This window comes from Hibiscus syriacus, unplaced genomic scaffold (genome assembly GCF_006381635.1).
Source record: "Hibiscus syriacus cultivar Baekdansim isolate YM2019G1 unplaced genomic scaffold, ASM638163v2 tig00112044_pilon, whole genome shotgun sequence".
NCBI lineage: Eukaryota > Viridiplantae > Streptophyta > Magnoliopsida > Malvales > Malvaceae > Hibiscus > Hibiscus syriacus.
Window position 1 is genome coordinate 729,898 of NW_024063242.1, and position 20,715 is coordinate 750,612.

Consider the following 20,715-nt stretch of genomic DNA (forward strand, 5'->3'; position numbering starts at 1 on the left):
ATTAAAAATAAAGATAAAATGAAATGCATGTATAAATAAATAAATGAATAAATAAATACATAGTTGGACACTCTTCATATGCAGTCTTCGTATGCACGTCTGTAATGAGAAGTAATCCCTGAAAATAAATCTCTGCGTAAAAATATCTACATATAGTCAGAAACGTAAGACCCGATTAAATTTAAAAAGATGAAACATGAAGAGCAGGATACACAGAAGTCAACGATAGCAAGCTACGAGAAAAAAATTAAGTCAAAAGGGTTAAAACCTAAATTAAGACAACACTACTTCGCTCTCCTAGTTCTAAGCCTTCATAAATTTCAATGACAAAAAACGTATAAAAAGTAAAGATCATGTAAACTACTACAAAAACAATAAAAGAAGACAGAGATAATACACCCTATAGATGTAAGCGCATCGAAGAGGGATCAGAAATTCATCGCTAGAAAAATACGTGCACTGTCTAAAGTTTCAAACGAATGTCAAATTCTTGTGAAATGTTTAACTTTTAACGTAGGAAGAAAATTATACACTTTTGATAATTTTAGTATTTCAACATGATTTAGTATTATTGTTTTAATATGATGTAATATTAATTATACGTTTTGATAATATTTGTGTTTTCAAAAAAATATTAGTTTTTAACACAATCAACCTAAATTATTCATTTTATCAATATATTTAATTTGACATACTTATAAATATAAAATACTGTTTATATTCAAAAAATTGTAAATTATAATTTTTTAACAATAAATTATTTTTTAATAAATTTAAAAAAGTAAAAATAATTTATAAAATATGTAGATTTTAAAAATTATTTTCAAAAAAATTAATCAAACAACAAAAAATATTTCACATTACAACGTCCAAACAAAAAAATATTTTTAAAAATATTTTCTATATTTTTCTAAAAATATTCAGTAAAACATACAACCCTAGTCGCAACTTGCTTATGATCCATGGTAGTATTAAAGAAATATATACGGATCGAAATCACACGTGACGGGCCTACCACTAACTACCCTGAGTGCCCAGTATACCCAATCTTCGTCTTCCCCAAATCCAGAACAAAGAGTAAAAACCCTAATTCCAAAATTCCAAAATTCCCTCAGTTTGACTGGAATGGATCGATATGAAGATCAAGAGCACGAGGTGTACGGTGGGGAGATCCCTGAGGAGGAGGGAGATATGGATGCGGATGTGGATGTGGACATGTCGGGTGGAGCTGAGGATTACGAAGCCAACGACCAAGATCCTAATTCCAACTCCAAAGTTGCCCCTTTCTTTTACTCTAGCTTTTTCCTAGCTTTACCTTAGCTTTTTCCTCTTAGGGAATAACATATTTTCTTGTTTTTGAAAATTTTAGGACTTGGAAGACATGAAGAGAAGACTTAGGGAGATCGAGGAAGAGGCTGGGGCTTTACGTGAAATGCAGGCTAAAGTTGAGAAGGAGATGGGCTCCGTCCAAGGTTCTTTTATTCTTTTTCCTTTGAGTTTGTATTTGATTTGTTTTATTTCTCTATATTTCTTTTTGATAAGTTTGACTTTGATTGGGATGCACTTTCTTTTTCGTTCGAGAAAGAGAATGTCTTCTTAGTCTTGAAAATGAAATCAAACTTTACTGATTTCTTTTGTTTTTGAATTACGGAGTGTTTTGTGTACGAATTGTTAGTTCTAGTAAACTGATTTGTTTTTACTTCATTTTCCTGGATTTCTTTGAAGATTCCTCAAGTGCTTCTGCAAGTCAAGCTGAAAAGGAGGAAGTGGATTCCCGCTCGATTTATGTTGGTAATGTGAGGTTTATCAACCCTTTATCATGCCTTCTTTCATGAACTTATTTTTAAATGTTTATTTGGTTCAGTTGTCCCATTTACCTCACCTACGATTCTGGCCAACCAGGATACGGGAATGGTTTCCTATTTGGTTTTATGTTTGTGCATATGGGGTAGCTTGAGAATGCTTTTTTATATGCATGCGATTGCATGGACAGTCGTGTGTTAGTTTTGTTCTGATGTCAAGTTAAATGTGATTCAACAAATTTGATCCACGACTACTTACTCGGATCCTAGTTTTCAAAAGAGCGCTTAAGGCGCCGGGCGCAGGTGGGCACGGAGAAAATCGCCTCCCGTGAGGTGGGCACAGCGCACTACCAAAAGTCCTCCCAGGGGCGTTGGGCGTGCGCTTTAAGCGTTTTAGGGATAAGAAAAAGGAAGAAAAGGGAGGAAAATAGGAAGACCCACGATTAAATAGGAAATAGAAGAAGATAGACAGTGAAGAAGAACAGTAGTAGAAGGACGGCAGAAGGACTACAGAGAACGTCAGAAAACTCTCTCATTTATTACATTTTTCTCATTCCCTTAACCTTAACCCTAACACATAGAAGGTTATTAATCACCCAAATCTATAGCTCAACTCTAATGTTTTTCCATTTATAACAAGCCCATAGCTTCTTCCACTGTTTACCTTCTTTTATTCAAAAGTACACTGTTTTTATAATATTTTTATGTTTTTTAATTTTTTTAATTTAATAATATTTTTTTAATAAATTTTATTAAATATAAAAGTTAATTTTTATAATAATTTAAAGTTATATGAAGATTTTAAATTGATAATAAAATTAATCTATATCATTTAAAAATAAATAAAATAATGGTTTAAAATTTTAAAATAATTAGGATAACCCTAAAAATGTGTTGAAATACTTTGAAAACTAGGGTCTTGTGAATTATAGAAACGAGTCTTGATTCTTGAGGGGACAAGCAATGGTGAAAAAAAGATTGTTGAGAGGAGATTAAGTGCTTTAGGAGTGAACCAGTGGGTAATGGGTGTGAATGTACTCTAGAATTAATTTATTAACTTTTTAGCATAAAAAGTGCACCCCGCCTATGAAAGGCACATCTTGCACCTAGGCTCCAAGGACCCTTTGCGCCTCGGTGGGCCTAGTGCCTTTTAAAACTAAGATTCGGATGAAATATCAATATCGTTTGTGTTATAATGTTGTTTTTCTTTAAGCAACTCCTCAAGTGCTTCAGTATATTGTATACAAATTCTATTAACAATCCATCTCAGTGTAGTATAACCAATTGGTTTCTCCATGCTTGCGAAAAACTGATCTGGATATTGGCTAACTCATTTTTTTCTTTCTTTGTATATCTTTGTAACAACAGGTAGACTATGCATGTACACCAGAAGAAGTTCAACAGCATTTTCAATCCTGTGGAACGGTGAACAGAGTTACAATCTTGACTGATAAGTTTGGTCAACCTAAAGGATTTGCTTACGTTGAATTTGTTGAAATTGATGCTGTTCAGAATGCTCTACTGTTAAATGAAACAGAATTGCACGGTCGTCAGTTGAAGGTTTATAGCTTGATATATGTGTGGATATTAAATTCATGAATATAAACTACATGGTAATTAAAGTGTGTTTGGTTTATTCACAGGTCTCTGCAAAGAGAACAAATATTCCTGGAATGAAACAGTATCGAGGAAGGCCCAACCCTTATTTCCGTTCCCGAAGGCCTTTCATGCCTGGTCCTGTTTTCTATCCTCCATATGGCTATGGGTAAGCATGAAATGTGCTTGCTCTGTTTGGTTCCAACAAATGAAAAAGGATATTTTAAATGTTTCTGATTCTCTGCTATTGAGCATATGTTATCTCTGTAATGTTTAAGCTTTTTTTGTCAATCATTCATGGCTTCCAAGTCCAAAGCCCTAGTAAAATAATTTGATTTGCTTGGTATTTGTTACTTCAGATTCATTTACACGATTTTCTAATTTGTCGGCATCATACTTTGTTTACCTATGCTTGATCTAATTGATTGTAATAGTTTCTGCTAGGTTTCCTTGTTATCAAATATATTAACTCACTCGACCTCTTTTTCAGGAGGGTTCCGAGGTTCAGGCGGCCGATGAGATACAGGCCGTATTAAGATGGATCATTAAGCAGCAAATTTGAGAAGACCATCACTATAATGGTCACGTTGTTGTTGTATAATATTGAAGGGCAAAGTTGAAGTACAGCTTCAGTGTGAAAGGGAGGGCCGATCTATTCTCAAATTGTGATGGACCCATTAACTCGAGATTTCCCTATGCTTTACTTCAACGTTGATTAACGAGTGTTGTGAAGTATAATTAAGAACTCCTTGTTGTAGAAACTACGATTTAATCTTCTCAGTTGTTTCCTGTTGCTTTAGTTTTCGAAAGAGATTTACTGTAATACGAGGATTTGTATGGGATTAGCTTTTGTTTTGAGGTTTAAAACGATAATCATCCAACAGCTGGGGTTAGAAAAACATCAATGGCTACGTTGTAAATCAAAATTCCTTTTTATTATTTAAATATTACAAAATGATATCTATAATTTATATATAACTATTAAAATATAAAAAATATAATATATACAAAACAAACATAGCATATCTATGGAACGCTTGAATTTTAGCATCTTATTCATGTACATAAAGAACAAAATCATGTGAATGGGTAGGTGTAAGTAGGGGTGCACAAAAAATCCGAATATCCGAATATCCGAAAAAAATATCCGAAACCGGTTTTGGGAAAAACCGGTTTTTTTTTAACCGGATCGGATTTTTTTAAACCGGTTATTTTAACCGGTTTGGAGAAAAAAAACCTAGACCGGTTTTTTTACCGGATAAAAAACCGGTTTGAAAAAAAACCGGTTAAAAAACCGGTTTTTATCCGAAAAAAAAACCGGTCTGGGTTTAAAAAACTAGCCGTTAATATAGCCGTTTGTGACCGTTTTTGACCGTTTTTTTCTTTAAAAAATTACCATTTTACCACCCTAAACATGTATAAATAGGTTGGGGATGTATTTGGTTGATTACAACTTTCTCAAATCTTATTACACAACACTTAAACATCTCTCAAATCTTAGTTTTGTAATTTTTTATTCATCATGAGTAACACTGCTGAATCTTCCGTCGGGGGAAACCTTGAAGTCGTGAGAGTGATCGAACACACTCGAAACAAAGATATTTGGGATCACTACGATTTATGTGAGATGTCAAATGGCTCGAGGAGGGCGCGTTGTAAACTTTGTCTAAAGTTTCTTGCATCGGAAGGAAACACAACGTTGAAGAACCATTTGACAAAATCATGCAAGGCACTTCGCTCAAGATCGGATCCTAGTCAATCGAATCTTACACCGCAAGGTGGTGTTTTTGTTTACGACAACGAAAAATTACGAGAAGCGTTTACAAAGTTCGTGATTACAAAAGCATTGCCGTTCGACCACTTTGATGATGAAGATTTCACGACAACAATTCAACAACTAATGCAACCACGTTATACTCAAGTAAGTCGTACTACCCTTAGAAGAGATGCTATAAAAATGTGGCGTACGGCGAGGGAAAAAATGATTTTAGGATTCCAAGAACACCGTTATGGTGTGTCGCTTACATGTGACGTTTGGAGTTCCCCTCATAATACCGGAAATTCTTTTTTAGCCGTTACGTCACATTGGTTAGATCAAGATAATTGGCAAATGATGAAAAGAACAATCGCGTTTGAATTATTCGGTGAGCCGCATACCGGTGCTAATTTATTTACACTTTTAAAACGGGTAATTTGTCTTTATAAATTAGAAAATAAAGTTTTTTCTATATCTTTTGATAATGCATCGAATAATACAAACGCGATTCCAAGATTGAAAATATTACTTTCACCGATTTTAGACGGTGCGTTTTTTCATACCCGTTGCGTTGCACACATAATTAATTTATCCGTGCAAGCCGGTTTGGAGGTTATTGAGCCAATTAGATTAGAATTTAAAACAATGATAAAATCGATTCTTTGTAACAACAACAAAAGACTAAATGATTATAAACGATTTTGTAAGTCTGTTAATAAAAAAGCTTTGGGTCCTAATTTGGATTGTCCAACTCGTTGGAACTCAACTTGGATGATGATGCATACTGCCTTAAGGCAAAGGGAAACATTGCAAACATTTCACGATCGGCTTTTCGAGAGGGGTCATGTCCCAGACATTTATCCGGATTCGAGTTGGGAAACTATAGCCAAAATAACCGATTTGCTTGAGGTTTTTAAAAATGCAACAACTTTTTATCCGGTGTTTATTACCCTACTAGCCCGTTGGTTCTTAATCAAATATTTTTGTTGGCTACCCGACTAAATGACTTTGAATTTGAAACCGAAGTTTTTCAAGAAATTGGCTTTGCAATGAAGGAAAAACTTTTAAAATATTTTAAGGAGATTCCCCCCATTTTACTTGTGCCGCCGCTTTAAACCCAACGTTAAATGTTGGTGGGGTTGAAACACTAATTGAACAAATTGCGTTTGCTTTTAATCTAACCGATGATGAACCCAACTTTGTCCAAAACCAAATAAATTATTTTAACAAATGTTTTCGAGACATGTTTGCAATTTATTTAAATAAATACGGATCAAGTAGTGTAATACACGATCAAATGAGAATGAATGCGGAATCATCTAGTAGACGTCCAAGTAACATAAATTTGAATCTTTTTAACACTCTTGTAAATTCCCAATCCAAACGATCACGTACTACCACCCCAAGTAGCGAGTTGGGAAATTATATGTCATGCGATTTTCTATCAAAAATGACATTTGAAGAGTTTGAAAGTTTGGATATTTTGGCTTGGTGGAAAGAAAAGGAAGCACAATTTCCGATTCTAGCCGCCATGGCCCGTGATTTACTAACCGTCCAAGCTTCTACGGTAGCTTCGGAATCCGCTTTTTCTGTTAGTGGCAGGGTTATATCGCAACGGAGATCAAGACTAAGTCCCGAGTCGGTGGAAGTATGCATTTGTTTAAAGGATTATTTGGATGGAGCGGCTCGTAAGCAACATATCACCACCCTAGAAGATGCAATTGATGCCGATTTGGAAGCAAACTTACACATTGAAGAAGTCGAACTTGGAATATCTCCTCCAAACGAAGAAGGCGAAGATGATGAAGAAGAGATGGCAATGTAGTTTATTTTATAACTTTAAACTTGAAGTTTTTAAGTATTTGAATTTATCGAACTTGGAAGTTTTTAAGTATTTGAATTTATCAAACTTGGAAGTATTTAAGTATTTCAATTATGTTGAGTTAATTAAGTATTTCAATTAATTATTTGAATTTATCGAACTTGAGGTTTGATGCTTTATCTTTGATTATCTTTTGATTCTAGTTGCTTGATGTGTCTTGTCTTTGATCAATGACTTCTACGCTTGCTTAAATACACCTTGAATCACTTCTGAACGTTAGTGATAATTAATGAAGATAATATAGCGAATCGGTTCCCTAAGTGTAAAATTCAAATATTTCGACCGTTGAATAGGGGGGAATCGGTACCCCTATGGGGGAATCGGTTCCCTCCGAGCATTCTGGAAATCTCGGAGCCAAACCATTCAGTGAGGAATCGGTACCCCCTTGGGGGGAATCGGTTCCCTATGAGCAATCTAGAATATTAAAATCGGTTTTTTTATAACCGGTTTTTTAAAAAAACCGGTTTTTTTAAAACCGAAACCGGTTACACCGGTTAGGATATCCGGCCCTCCAAACCGGTTAGAAACCGAACCGGTTATTTTATAAACCGGTTTTTTTTCTATGGGAAAAAACCGGATCGGATAAAAACCGATCCGGATCGGATTGAAATCCGAATTATGTGCAACCCTAGGTGTAAGCTACAACAGATGGGGTGTGAAGTCTGAAGTCCGTTCATTTACGTGGGCCCAATTACATGATACGTGAAAGAAGCAGCAGAACAAAAGTGGGTTTTGGCCTTTCTTCTCAATCCATGGTAATAATGCTTTATTCACGTAGATGAAGGTGGTTAAATTTGGGAGGAGCTACTAATTCTATTCCTTAATATTCTTTGATTTTCCTCCGCTCAATCCATGCCTTATAACCTCTCTCTCTCTCTCTCTCTGAAACATTCCCGAAATGTATGATATGCCCCTTCTCTTCCTCTAAAAGAAACAGTCTTGTGTCCATCAACTTATTTCTCTTACACTTCCTTGTTTCAAGGCTCATACTGTTGTTTCCCTTCATCTCTTGATCATTCCCGTTTCTGGGTATCTTTGCTTCTTTGAGGTTTCAATAGGTAGCCATGAATGCTCTAGCCGGAACTAGCCGCAATTTCCGCCTGGCGTCTCGTTTACTTGGATTAGACTCTAAGCTTGAGAAGTCTCTTCTCATCCCTTTTAGAGAGATCAAGGTATTCTTTAAAAATCTCTTCTTTCCTTTTTTCATTTAGTTGTTTAACCTTTTGATCTTGGAATGGTTATGTTCTTATCGGTGTTTCTTTATGATCAGGTGGAATGCACGATTCCCAAGGACGATGGAACCTTGGTGTCGTACGTTGGATTCAGAATACAGCATGATAATGCTCGTGGTCCCATGAAAGGAGGGATCAGATATCATCCCGAGGTTAGCTTTTCTTTTAATTTCTGTTACAACTCTTTTGGTAGATCTCCTATAATAATGGAAAAGCTAACTCTTGTCTATAATTAAAATTTCGATGTGTGATTTTTCACTATGCATATATTGTTTTGATCCTACATCAAAACCGATGTTTGTTAATTTCGTTTGAAGGTTGACCCTGATGAAGTGAATGCACTGGCTCAACTAATGACCTGGAAGACTGCGGTAGCCGACATTCCCTACGGCGGTGCAAAAGGCGGCATAGGATGTTCTCCTAGGGAATTATCTAAGAGCGAATTGGAACGTCTAACTCGTGTCTTCACTCAAAAGATCCATGATCTCATTGGTATACATACAGATGTTCCTGCACCAGACATGGGGACTAATGCACAGGTTATAATGTCCTGTTTTTCATTAACTTCCTTGTTTTCAGTTCATTTAGTTTACTTTCATAAGTTTATATGTATGTTAAGAATAGTCTTGTGTAGACTATGGCATGGATTTTGGACGAGTACTCTAAGTTTCATGGACACTCACCAGCCGTTGTTACGGGAAAGCCGTTAGTAAGTGCCGAAGACTGAAATTCTAAGCTTGTGGTATGTTGATAAAGATATCGATGATTGGATGGAACAAAAAAATTTACTCGTTCTTATATCGGGAATTTTAGGATCTTGGTGGTTCGCTAGGCAGGGAATCTGCAACAGGGCGTGGTGTTGTATATGCAAGTGAAGCTTTACTCGCTGAATATTGGAAGGCGATTAAGGGTTTGACGTTTGTAATTCAGGTTGAACATAGATGGTTAAAATGCCCTTTCCATTTGGATGCTCCCAAACTTTTGTTAATGCTTATATTATTGGTTTGCTTACAGGGTTTCGGTAATGTTGGGTCTTGGGTAGCAAGGCTCATACATGAGAGGGGTGGTAAGGTTATTGCCGTAAGCGATGTCACGGGTGCTGTTAAGAATCCAAGTGGAATCAATATACCTGAGCTGCTAAAGCATAAAGAAGCTACTGGAAGTTTGAAAGGCTTCAGTGGTGGAGATTCCTTGGATCAAAATGAACTGCTCGTACATGAATGTGATGTTCTCATCCCATGTGCTTTAGGTGGAGTTCTAAACAAGTAAGGATCCTTTGCCAAGCATCTTGTTCCTCACATTTATGTTATGTTACCATTTCCGGCTCGTTTATTCTATTTTCATTTCATCGAAAACGCTGTGGGGCAAAGCTTTCTTTATTCTGTTCAGAAATTTATCGGGTTGAAACACTACGATGCACTTGTGCTTATTTAGGTTAATATATGCAGTTATCATCATGCTTGAACTTGTGCTTACTTAGTTTAACGACTCTGCAAATCTCCACTTAGAAGGTTCTACTATTGAAGTAAATTTTCGACAAGTCAAACAAACACCTGCCTCTTTTGAACTCTTTTGGATCATCTTATATTCTCATAAATTACTTCTATTAGGGATTGTGTTTGTGTTGGACATTGACTCGTCATGTTCTCCTTTAAAGGGAAAATGCTGCAGATGTGAAGGCAAAGTTCATAATAGAGGCTGCAAACCATCCTACTGACCCAGAAGCAGATGAGGTATATGTTTGCCCTTTCTTTTCTGCTTCTAAAGATCGAAGCAAAATTCTGACCCGAGACTCCGTTACTGCAGATTCTATCGAAGAAAGGAGTAATAATGCTGCCAGACATATATGCCAATGCAGGAGGGGTGACTGTCAGCTACTTTGAGTGGGTTCAGGTAATAGATCTTTGAAAATTTTGGAAAGAAAAACTCTGTTTGCCATGCATCTTCATCTGTATGGGATAGGACTCTCGAGTATGGTTCCAAGGGAAAGACTTGATCATCCTATTCCGAACTGGGGAGAACAATTCCAGGGGGTCGATCTAACTTGATACCATAACATGTTATTAATTATGCATTCGATTTGGCAGAACATTCAAGGGTTCATGTGGGATGAAGATAAAGTGAACAAGGAGCTGAGGAGGTACATGACTCAAGCTTTCCATAACATAAAAACCATGTGCCGGACTCACCATTGCAATCTCCGGATGGGAGCCTTTACGCTCGGCGTTAACCGTGTTGCGCGTGCAACTCTCCTAAGAGGTTGGGAAGCATAATAATAAAATGGCTTTCTTCCCCTGTTTCGATTTCTAGTCTCCATTGAAAAGCTTAAACATTTAAGCTTTGAAGCTCTTAGCTTTCCCCCCTTGCCAAAGTTTTCATCTCTTAATTTGATCAAAACTACTTTTCTAATTATTGGGGGCACTGTAAGCTTTTCATGTTTTATCAACTTTGTATTGGAATAATGCATTTTGAATGAAATAATTTAAATTATGGAAGTTCTTTCGATCCATACATACATGCATTCATGCGTACATATATATTTATATTTTCTTTGAATGGTGGCCACCATTGATTTAACTCAGTGATCCACTTTAAGAAATTCCACGACAAGATCATGTTGGCCAGACTGTAAGCAGAAAACCCTCAACTACAATTGCACAAAATTATGGGAAATTGTGGTTAACAATGACTAAACGAAGAGAAATGAGATTTGGAATGTTTTTACAGCACATTGACAGAAAAGTAAAGAAACCCAAATGGAATTTTGACATCCATGTTTGAAATCAGTGTGCTCGAGCCAACATCTTCTTCTGGGGTCTGGGTCTTATCTGTAATCCATCATAGACAGGAGGGATGCAAGATTCTATGTTAGGAGGCAAACTTCTAAAGTTTCAAAAAGGGACGAACTTAAAAAAAAATAGAGGACAAAAACAGGCTATCAACAGAAGATACATACAAAAATCTAAAATATAAATAATTTGAAAAATTCATTCCCTCGATTCATCCCTGACCTTAAGAGCAATGGCTTAAACTGCAAGGTGGTGGTGATGGGTGGATTCATCTTCATTTAGACAACAATGGATCTTCAAGGACCTCTCGATGGTTGAAGAAGGTTGAGGAAGATGTTGTAGAGGGGGTTGAATTTGCATCCACATTTCTCTCTGGAGAAAAGTACAGTAGGCGTGGAAGGTTGTTGGTGCCACATTCAATTGGAACCCCAAACAAAATAAGAAATCCAATTCAAGAATGTTCATCTCTGCTGTGCTGATCCCTCCCACTTTGGCATAGTAGGCATTGTTGTGATACCTGGAAAAAAAAAACATGAAATGAGTTGAGGGTCTTAACCCAATAATGAAAATCTTACAGCCATGTGAGAAAACACATCATCTCTTCCATGGTTGATAGAGACAACACCAGCTCGTCTAAGGTAAGGTTGTCTGGTCAGAAACAATGTGTTTTCTCACATGGCTGTAAGATTTTTCGTATTTTTCCTTTTTGGCTGTACTAGTATGGTAAAACAGTACTATCCCTGCTTGATTTATATCTTGAAGGTAATATCAGCGAAAATAAACAAAATACTCCAATCGAGCATTGGAATTCAGATGAATTCTGAACTTGAAATTTGAAAGATCATGACACATTGAAAATGCTTCATCTGCAAACAAGAATCTAAGAGAACTTAAAATGAAACCCAGACCAAATCAAGGAGAGAAGAGAAAATAAAAAACCCAGAAAGTTATTTCACAGGAATCATAAACTTATATGTCATCCATGAATTTAGAAGAAACCAAAACACTGGTGACGAGCAGCCTATGTACGTTGTAAGGCAAAGACCGCTTCATCCGGTCGAGATAAACATAGGCAACCACGAAACACGAGGAGCTACAATTGGCGTACTTAAAGATCCTCTCCAGATACCTTCCGATGGAAATAGTAGGCCTCGTGAGGGCATGAAAAACCGACACCTTCTCCGACGACTGAAACAACCGGCGATCATCATTGTACTCCGCTACTCTTTCCAACAAAGAAGACAAGAAACCTATGACCCTGGGAACAGTTTCAAGGCCGAGCTCGGTCTCCGTTTCCGACATTGTTTTGTCTGTCGAGTTTGGTTAGCTTAGCTGTGTCTTATAAGACACGGCTTCGGTGTAGGTTGGTTCTTTTGCTTGGTTTCATAGCTCTTCCAGCAGGCCATCTACGCTTAAATAGTACCAGCACGTTTATCAGTCACTTGGGGTCCATCATGAGTTGGAACTAATTCACATGTTTGTCTGTTGCTTTCCATTCTCCGTGTAATGCTTATTAAGGTCTTAGGGCATTTATGGTGGGAAAAACTTGACTCGTTAGGAGTTGGTTTAAGAGTTGGGTTATTTATTAGGATCATATTGGTTAACCACCAATATTGTCTTCTCCCATTTCCTTGTAACAAGAATTAATAAAATCAAATACGTAAATAAGAGCAAGTAGAACACAAGTAAAACATTGTTATAATACAAGCAATCAAAGTTTCGTAAATCGTAATGCAATAAGCCAAACTAGTGATTGGAGGCAATTTCAGCAAGACTGTATGAATCGTGATTTCTAAGAAATACTTTGATCAATTAGTTTTATCTATATACAAGCTGTACACGTGCCGTTATCGTCAACAGAAAATTTCTTTCTACTATAAAGGATGATGATTGAGAACCAGTAAGAATCGGGACAGGACACTACTTTAGCGGTGGATCCACACCTTGGCGAGGGCAGACACGTATCCATCTTGAAATCTAGATTTTTTTATTAGTTATTTATTTACTGATAGCATCTACTATGAATTTTTAGATTTGTACTAAACTTTACGCTGTTAATATATGTCTCCATCTTAAAAATATTTCTGGATCCACCGGTAGGGGACTGGCTACGCTGAAGACAGCTGCAGTTACAGCCTGTGCTTCATTCATACTTTACACGTTAGTTGTATTACGGTGTTTGCATGTTCTCTGAGTTTAAAATAGTATCCAATATTCAATCAAGTAGGATTAAAAAAATTGAGTTACTGGAATTAATCAGTCTTATTCTATGATTTAATTTTATTTGAAATTTTTAAATTGAATTTATAAAAGTTTGACTTATAAAAATTTGAATCGAGTCAAATTTTAAAATTAGTCTAATTTAATAATTTTCTCCAACTATTATATATATATTCATAATTTTTTCATATAATAAAAAAATAAATTGAATAAAATACAAAGTTGATTTACTAAATTGTAAAAAGAATAAATTAATTGTTAAAAATAAAAAATTAGCTTACATAGACATTCCATAGTGTTATATGAGATTCAAATTTGGTCAAAAATGAATTTAAAATAATTAAGTATAGGAGAAATTAAGGGTGAATATTCAAGTTGGTCAAGTTGATTCGAATTAAAAAAATCTCGAGTTAATCAAGTTGACGAATTATATTTCATCATTCAAATTTTATTTGAAAATTTCATAATCAAGTAAAATTTATTAATCGAATTGAATCGAGTTTTATTCTCTACAGTTTAAACACAATATCCTCCGACTTTAAATATACAAAAAACCAGACACAAGGGTTTCCAAAAGTATTATCACGTGACAGGAATAAGCAGACGCCTATAAACAATCATAAACTCAGAAATCCATATATAAATGTGGCAACTTAGCCATAGCATCGGATCGGATCGTTGCAACCTTTCTCTGCAGATTGTTTAAAACCAAAACGACCTCCTTTCGCAAGGTACTGTTGGTGATATTTCTCTGCTCTATAGAACTTCTTTGCTGGCAGAATCTCAGTAACAATCTTTCGGTTCAAGAGTTTCTGGTGTTTTTCCATGGACTCCAGCGCCGTAGTCTCCTGCTCCGGAGTGTAATAGTATATACCAGATCTGTATTGTGTCCCAACATCATTCCCCTGCCAACGGAATCGGACATATTAGAATGAGAAGCAAGTGGTGCAGGGGGCGAATACAATTATACCAACATGAAGAAAAGATTACCCTACATGAGATCTATTGCTCTGAGAAAAATGACATGATCATAGGATGAAATATTCATCTACGACGGTGCATGATATGGTGATACACCATTTTTCTTCACAAGAAAACAAATGAGACGATACCACTGATGGTATGAAAGAGTTGCCATGAAACTAATCATGGCGGACTAAAGCAACAGTATACAGTAATAATCAAGGCATCATGTGTAGATAGATGGTAAACAGAGTTAGATTTACCGTTAATAACTAAGTAGTTTAGATATCCTATAACTCTTATCTCTAAGTAATTTAGATATTCTATATCTCTTATCTCTTAATAGGATAGAAATTTATCTAGAGTAATTTGACTTGTATTGTAACCCTATGTATTTGGTCTATTTAAAGGAGACTTGTACCTCTATTTTTTCAATAGGAAAATTATCACAGAGAATCAACTTGATCTCTGTCACAAACACTTAGTTTCTACATCATGAGTATAATTCCATAACATCTGATATTTCATAGTTATGCCCTAACAAGTTCCTTGTGACTCGGAGATAATGACCATAACTTACTTAGAAAACAGGATCTCAACTTCCCAACTTTCAATTACAGAAATTACTGATTTATATGGGGGAAAATGAACTTTATGCAGAGTGAGACATCCTGCTATCAAACACACAAACTTCCAAGCAAACAGGGATGGATCCAAGGGCTGCAGGTGGGGGCAGTCACCTCCAAAATTTCAAATTATCATAATATATTTAGAAATTTTTTTTCTATTTTCTATTGATAATATGTTTTCACTACTAAAATTTTATAATTTGCCCCGACATGCAATCATGCGTCCGTAATGTCCTAGCTTTGGAGAAGATACCACAAAATATCGGCTTTAAACTTCAAGTAATAAAAAAAACACATATTATCATCTAGAATTGAATTCAATCAAGCACATCTGTTATCTAGAATTGAATTCAATCAAGCACATCTATTATCATCTAGAATTCAACCAAGCACATCTATTAATCTAGAATTCAATTCAACCAAGCACGGAAACCCCCAAAAATCACCTCAAAATGATCACTATAATAAGATAATTCAAAGATTGCAGCAGTCAAGCTCAAAATCTACTTCCAAAATGAAAATTCACAAGCTTGAAGTACTTAAAAGTTCAATCTCTAAAGACCAAAAATTTTCCACATCATGAGAAAACCCACCTGGCGATTGAGAGTTGTAGGATCATGTCGAGCCCAAAAGACATCAAGCAAAGTATCAAAGCTGCACTTTAGGGTCATACTGAAGCCTCACAACTTCATTATGGTTGGTAGTCCCAGAACACGTCCTCATAACTCGGACTATCCATGAACCCTTGGGTACCCGACCTCCGTTTTGGTCACACCGGAACCCTCGGAACTCCAATTCAACGCCCCAGAAACACCCAGCACCGAACTGAGCAAAACTGCTGCCCGGGAGCAGGGACGTCGTCATCTGGACCTTGAGCGATGGCGGAGTTTTGCACTGATGGGTTGGTCTTGCTGTTGGCTGCGAAGCCGAAGCTTTGGATGTTCATGGGGGGCCCGTGAGTGATACGGAACGTTTGGTTTGAGGGAAAGGGAGAGAAAGGGGAGGGAAGGGAGGGAGAGTATGGGAGAGGGAGAAAAGAAAGATTTAGAGATGATGGAATTGGTAGAAGTGGCAAGCGTAAGGCTTCGAAGCATTGTTTTTCTAAGCTTTTGAGATGGGGCTTTAGAATTGGAGAAACGACAATGGTGACGATAATTTCACTATTTGTTGGGATTCTTTCCATTTTCTGAAGATATTTTTTCGGATATTTTTTTTATTATGTGGTTTTTGTGATCTTGTTTTTTTCACCCCAACAATTCAATAGCGATGGGCGTAAATAAATTAGATATTTTTTTATTAAAAATCATTTAATTATAATTATATATATTATATATATATATCTAATCAGTAATATTTTAAATATTAACCACTCAAGGAGCCTTTTAAGCTCATCACAATTAGTTAATAAGTTTTATTTTGTAATTTAAATTTTATTATTTATTTAGTTAATTGCATCATATATTTTTAAACTATGACCCTAATTTTAAATTAGTCTTTAAAATTTTAAACATTCTAATTTCATCCCAAAACTATGAATCTCATTCTAAATTAGTCCTTAAACTCTTGAACATTCTAATTCATCCACAAACTATGAATATCATTTTAAATTGGTCCTAAAAATTTGCATCTTCCAATTTTATCCCCAAATTCATCCAAATATGTAATCCATTTCAACCATAGTTTAACCTAGTTTCTAAAAAATTATAATATAACTCAGATTAATGATTTTTTAACAATGCATGTGTTTGGTATATATGAATAATTTAGGGTTAAATTGAAATGTTCAAAAGGTTTGGGGACCAATTTAGAATGAAGAGCACAGTTTGAGGATGAAAATGGAATGTTAAAAGTTTGAGGATAAATTTAGAATGATAGTCATAGTTTAGGGATCAATTTGAACTATTTAAAAGTTTAGTGACCAATTTAAAATAAGGGTCATAGATTGGGGACGTATGATGCAATTAATTATTATTTTTTTTAAGTAGAGTTGATTTTATGAAATTGGAGTCAAGTCGAATTGTTTGAGTTTTGTTTAAATTTAATTGTAAAAATTTATAATGAATACAACCACCTTGCTGCAGCAGCTGGTGCTCGAATCTATAACCTCTAGAAACAACAACAATTCCTTTAATAACCAAAGTAAGTTAGTTTATGCCAAAAATTTATAATATTAATATACTAGTTGATTCCAATTTAAATAGTTTTTTTATAATTATAGATGATATATATATATATATATATATATATATATATATATATATATATATATATCTATATATATTATTATATTTTTTTTATATGTGATATACATATCATACAGAGTTAAAAGAATCGACTCTTATTTGAAAACCAACCAATTAATTATTAAAAATTTTGGGTTATTCTAGTTATATTTCATAACTCGAATCAAATTTAAATTTCTTTTGAATAAGATGAAATTTATGAATTTTTTAATCAAAACAAATCAAATAAAAATTCAATTTTTTTTTTCAATTTACGGCTTAATTAGAAAACAAGTGTCCAAACTATACCGCTTTTCCCAAATAGTTGCCCAAACATTTTACGATTCATCTAGGTGTCTAACGTTACAAACATTATCAGTTTAGGTACCTCGACCGTAACGACCGTTAAATTTTATCGTTAAAGACATGTGTCATATTATGGTAATTTTAAAAATTTTACTTAAAATTAAAAAAAATTTAAAAAAAAATAGTATATTTTAAAAAACCCCAAAAACTTTGAAAAACTTTATAAAACCACTCAAAACTTTGAAAACCCTAATTTCAACCCCTAAACCCATGTCTATCGCTACCCTTTGCTATCGATGAACCTCCACCTCACCTTACCTCCATTCGACAACCGATAACTCCATGAAAAGCCATTGGAGCAGCAGCCAATTGATGTGTACACGATGAACCCCGACTCTACAAATCGCGACTCCACACAATCCTGACGGTTAATCGGTGACAAGGATGACAACATCTAAAGGAAGATGACAAAGACGACGTCAGTGGCAGTGGATGACAAGGACGACGTCAACGAGTTAGGGATTTAGGCTTTTGTAACTTAAGAGAAATTATGAATATTTTAAAATATAATAATTTTTTAAATTTTTTAAAAACTAAAATTCTCAAAATTATTAGAGTGTGACGCGTGTCACTTAACAGAGTTTCTAACGGACGTTACAGTTGGGGCACATAAAGTGACAACGTTTGTAACATTAACATATGGATGAATCAAGAAAAGTTTGGATACCTATTTGAGAAAAACATTATAACTCGATCACTTATTTTTTTAATAAGCCTAAATTTATTCACCACTAACCACCAGACAATTTTGGTCTAATATCGTAGGCGGACTAATTATTTAACCCAATAGGACACCATATTCTTTTATTTTGGGAACTATGATATTTGTTATAGTGACTTGGAATCTTCACGTGAGCATGACGAATTTCAAATAAAATATATTAAATAGAACTGTAGCATTTGCCGTAGATCCCAAATTAACTTTCGAGACGAGAAATACGACACCAGATTTTTATTTTGAGATATGCAACATTTGCTATAGTAACTTAGAACTTGTTATATGGCCATGACGATTTGGAATAATATATATTGAATAACAATGTAATGTTCACCGTAGATCCCAAATTAATTTTCGAAACGACATGATGAGCTAAGTTTTTCACCTGCCTCGCCTATTGGGCGAATTTGCCCTAAACCATCGTCACGATGTTTGCTATATGAATTTAATAACTTATCTGAAATAAAGTGATGCAATTCTTCCATTGGCTCAAAAGAGGGTAATGAAGAAACAAGATGGGCTTGAAGAAGCCTTAGGCCTACAAGGAACTCATAAACCACTAATACCAAGAATGTAGGAATTACTAAAACAACGAGTTTGAATACCAATAAAAATGCAAACTTTTCGGTAACGTTTGTTAAAACAAACGTACTTCCGTTTTAGAAAACAAAATCTCTTCACTTCCTTGTCTCTGTCACAACTCGCCACTCGGACTGGCCCGATACTCGGTCGAGCCAATTAACAGCCATGAATCCTGAATAGTATTCACTTCCTTCCTTTCATATCATCGTCCATGACTCTTCATCTCTTTGTTAAAATTTCCTAAATTCATTTGTGCAGTGACTATTTGTTCAAGCTTCTTCTCATCGGAGATTCTGGAGTTGGTAAATCGTGTCTTCCTCAGATTTGCTGTAAGAATTCCGTTTTAACAATTACAATGTAACGGTAAAAACCAGTTTTGTTTAGGCGTTTGCGCTTTAATTTCGTCATTCGAATGCAGGATGATTCGTATCTGGACAGCTACATAAGCACAATCGGCGTCGATTTTGTGAGAATTTCTCATCCATCTCCAGTCTTCTGTTCATTTTCATGTAACTCAATTATCTCTTTTAATTCCTACAGAAAAATACGCACTGTGGAGCACGATGGCAAGATTATAAAACTTCAAATCGTAAACATCTTTCGATATTTTCCTTATAATCATGCTCTTATACCACATTCGAATACCATTAATACATGTTCCCCCCCCCCCCCCACAAAACATGCAGTGGGATACTGCAGGGCAAGAGCGGTTCCGGACGATCACCAGCAGCTATTACCGTGGGGCACACGGCATTATAGTAAGTTCTCTTTCGACGTGTTAGGTTTGATAGTTTCTATGTATGTATTCGATGCGAGTATCTGTTCATGTCCGATATCTGGCAGATAGTTTATGATGTAACTGACAAGAGAGCTTCAACAATGTTAAGCAATGGCTGAATGAAATGGTCGCTATGCAAGCGAGAATGTGAACAAGCTTCTGGTCGGGAACAAGTGTGACCTTACTTCCAAAAAGTCGTTTCCTACGAAGCAGCCAAGGTGAAACAAAGGGTTCAACTTCATGAAATTATTGAAAGAAAAAAAAAAACTAAAACTATCATGGGATTGATGATTTTGTGTTTAATAGGCGTTTGCAGATGAACTGACATTCCATTTATGGAGACTAGTGCAAAAAATGCTACTAAGTCGAGCAAGCTTTTATGGCAATGGCTGCTGATATTAAGAACAGGTATGGATGAATCAATCGAGTTAAACTCCGGGATTCGTTAACGTTTATTATCTATTTTACATCTACTGCAGGATCGAGCCAGCCGTCGAATGCAGCAAGGCCGCCTATGGTGCAGATAAAGGACAACCTATTAACCAAACAGTGGCGGATGCTGCTCTTAGTTGATTTTAGCTATTGCCTGCAGTTTATTGATGATTATGTTAGATTAGCTTTCTGATTTTGCTCTGAAGAGATGAAAACTATGGTACCATGTAGGATTACAATATTTAGTTCGTCCTTTTTTAATTTTCTCTTGTTTGTAAGCACTTCAGAACTTTTAATTCTTCAATGCATGGCCTGCTGTTCCTCACTTTTGATGATTCCATGGAAGAATAGACACGAAACACCTGATTATTAGTTAATGTGTTTGAAAACATAGTTGAACAGCCAGGGCATGTTCCAAACATGACCGGAACCGACAGGTGGTGTACCGACGGCTACAATGAATGCGATCGGACAATCATCGGAGCAAATATTCGGAGATCGGTTCACAGGCTGAGAGAATTTCTTGACCTGTTCTGAGGCGATCGGACAATCATCGGAGCAAATATTCGGAGATCGGTTCACAGGCTGAGAATTTCTTGACCTGTTCTGAGGTTGAACCCCAAGAGCATTCATGCTGTGAAATTAAAACCATGTAAGTGTAGTCATCAAGGTGAACAAATTTGAAATCATAGTAGGATTTTTTATTTTATCCAAGTTAGATTTACTTAAATCATTTTTTATTTATATT

The 20,715-nt window shown here is 35.5% G+C and overlaps 3 protein-coding genes and 2 pseudogenes across 6 annotated transcripts; 3 read left to right on the forward strand and 2 right to left on the reverse strand.

Annotated features, from left to right (window-relative positions):
- The first annotated feature begins 1,018 nt into the window (after positions 1–1,018).
- Positions 1,019–4,194, forward strand: LOC120174292 (polyadenylate-binding protein 1-like). 2 transcript variants are annotated; one of them, XM_039181189.1, is made up of 6 exons: positions 1,019–1,275; positions 1,370–1,472; positions 1,726–1,796; positions 3,171–3,362; positions 3,446–3,567; positions 3,889–4,194. In XM_039181189.1, exons 1-6 carry the CDS (start codon positions 1,126–1,128, stop codon positions 3,932–3,934), a joined length of 684 nt encoding a protein of 227 aa, XP_039037120.1. In that variant the 5' UTR covers positions 1,019–1,125; the 3' UTR covers positions 3,935–4,194. The 2 variants fall into 2 exon arrangements, with proteins under 2 accessions (XP_039037120.1, XP_039037121.1); XM_039181190.1 differs by lacking the exon at positions 1,019–1,275 and having other exon boundaries at positions 1,417–1,472; positions 1,726–1,791.
- A 3,771-nt stretch (positions 4,195–7,965) lies between these two features.
- On the forward strand, positions 7,966–10,659 carry LOC120174312 (glutamate dehydrogenase 2-like). Its single transcript, XM_039181210.1, has 9 exons — positions 7,966–8,208; positions 8,307–8,420; positions 8,586–8,807; positions 8,903–8,977; positions 9,082–9,198; positions 9,283–9,533; positions 9,926–10,001; positions 10,075–10,161; positions 10,356–10,659. Exons 1-9 carry the CDS (start codon positions 8,101–8,103, stop codon positions 10,539–10,541), a joined length of 1,236 nt encoding a protein of 411 aa, XP_039037141.1. The 5' UTR covers positions 7,966–8,100; the 3' UTR covers positions 10,542–10,659.
- A 200-nt stretch (positions 10,660–10,859) lies between these two features.
- Positions 10,860–12,433, reverse strand: LOC120174315 (cyclin-U4-1-like). 3 transcript variants are annotated; one of them, XR_005521162.1, is made up of 3 exons: positions 12,187–12,433; positions 11,225–11,574; positions 10,860–11,096 (listed from the first exon to the last, which is right to left on the reverse strand). XR_005521162.1 is itself a non-coding variant. In XM_039181211.1 (3 exons), the coding sequence occupies exons 1-2, from the start codon at positions 12,357–12,359 to the stop codon at positions 11,295–11,297; spliced, it is 453 nt and encodes a 150-aa protein (XP_039037142.1). In that variant the 5' UTR covers positions 12,360–12,433; the 3' UTR covers positions 10,860–11,096; positions 11,280–11,294. The 3 variants fall into 3 exon arrangements, 2 of the variants coding, with proteins under 2 accessions (XP_039037142.1, XP_039037143.1); XM_039181211.1 differs by having other exon boundaries at positions 11,280–11,574; XM_039181212.1 differs by having other exon boundaries at positions 11,280–11,573; positions 12,030–12,433.
- Positions 12,434–13,794: 1,361 nt separating this feature from the next.
- On the reverse strand, positions 13,795–16,020 carry LOC120174313 (annotated as a pseudogene).
- Positions 16,021–18,922: 2,902 nt separating this feature from the next.
- LOC120174314 lies at positions 18,923–20,104 on the forward strand (annotated as a pseudogene).
- Positions 20,105–20,715: the final 611 nt, after the last annotated feature.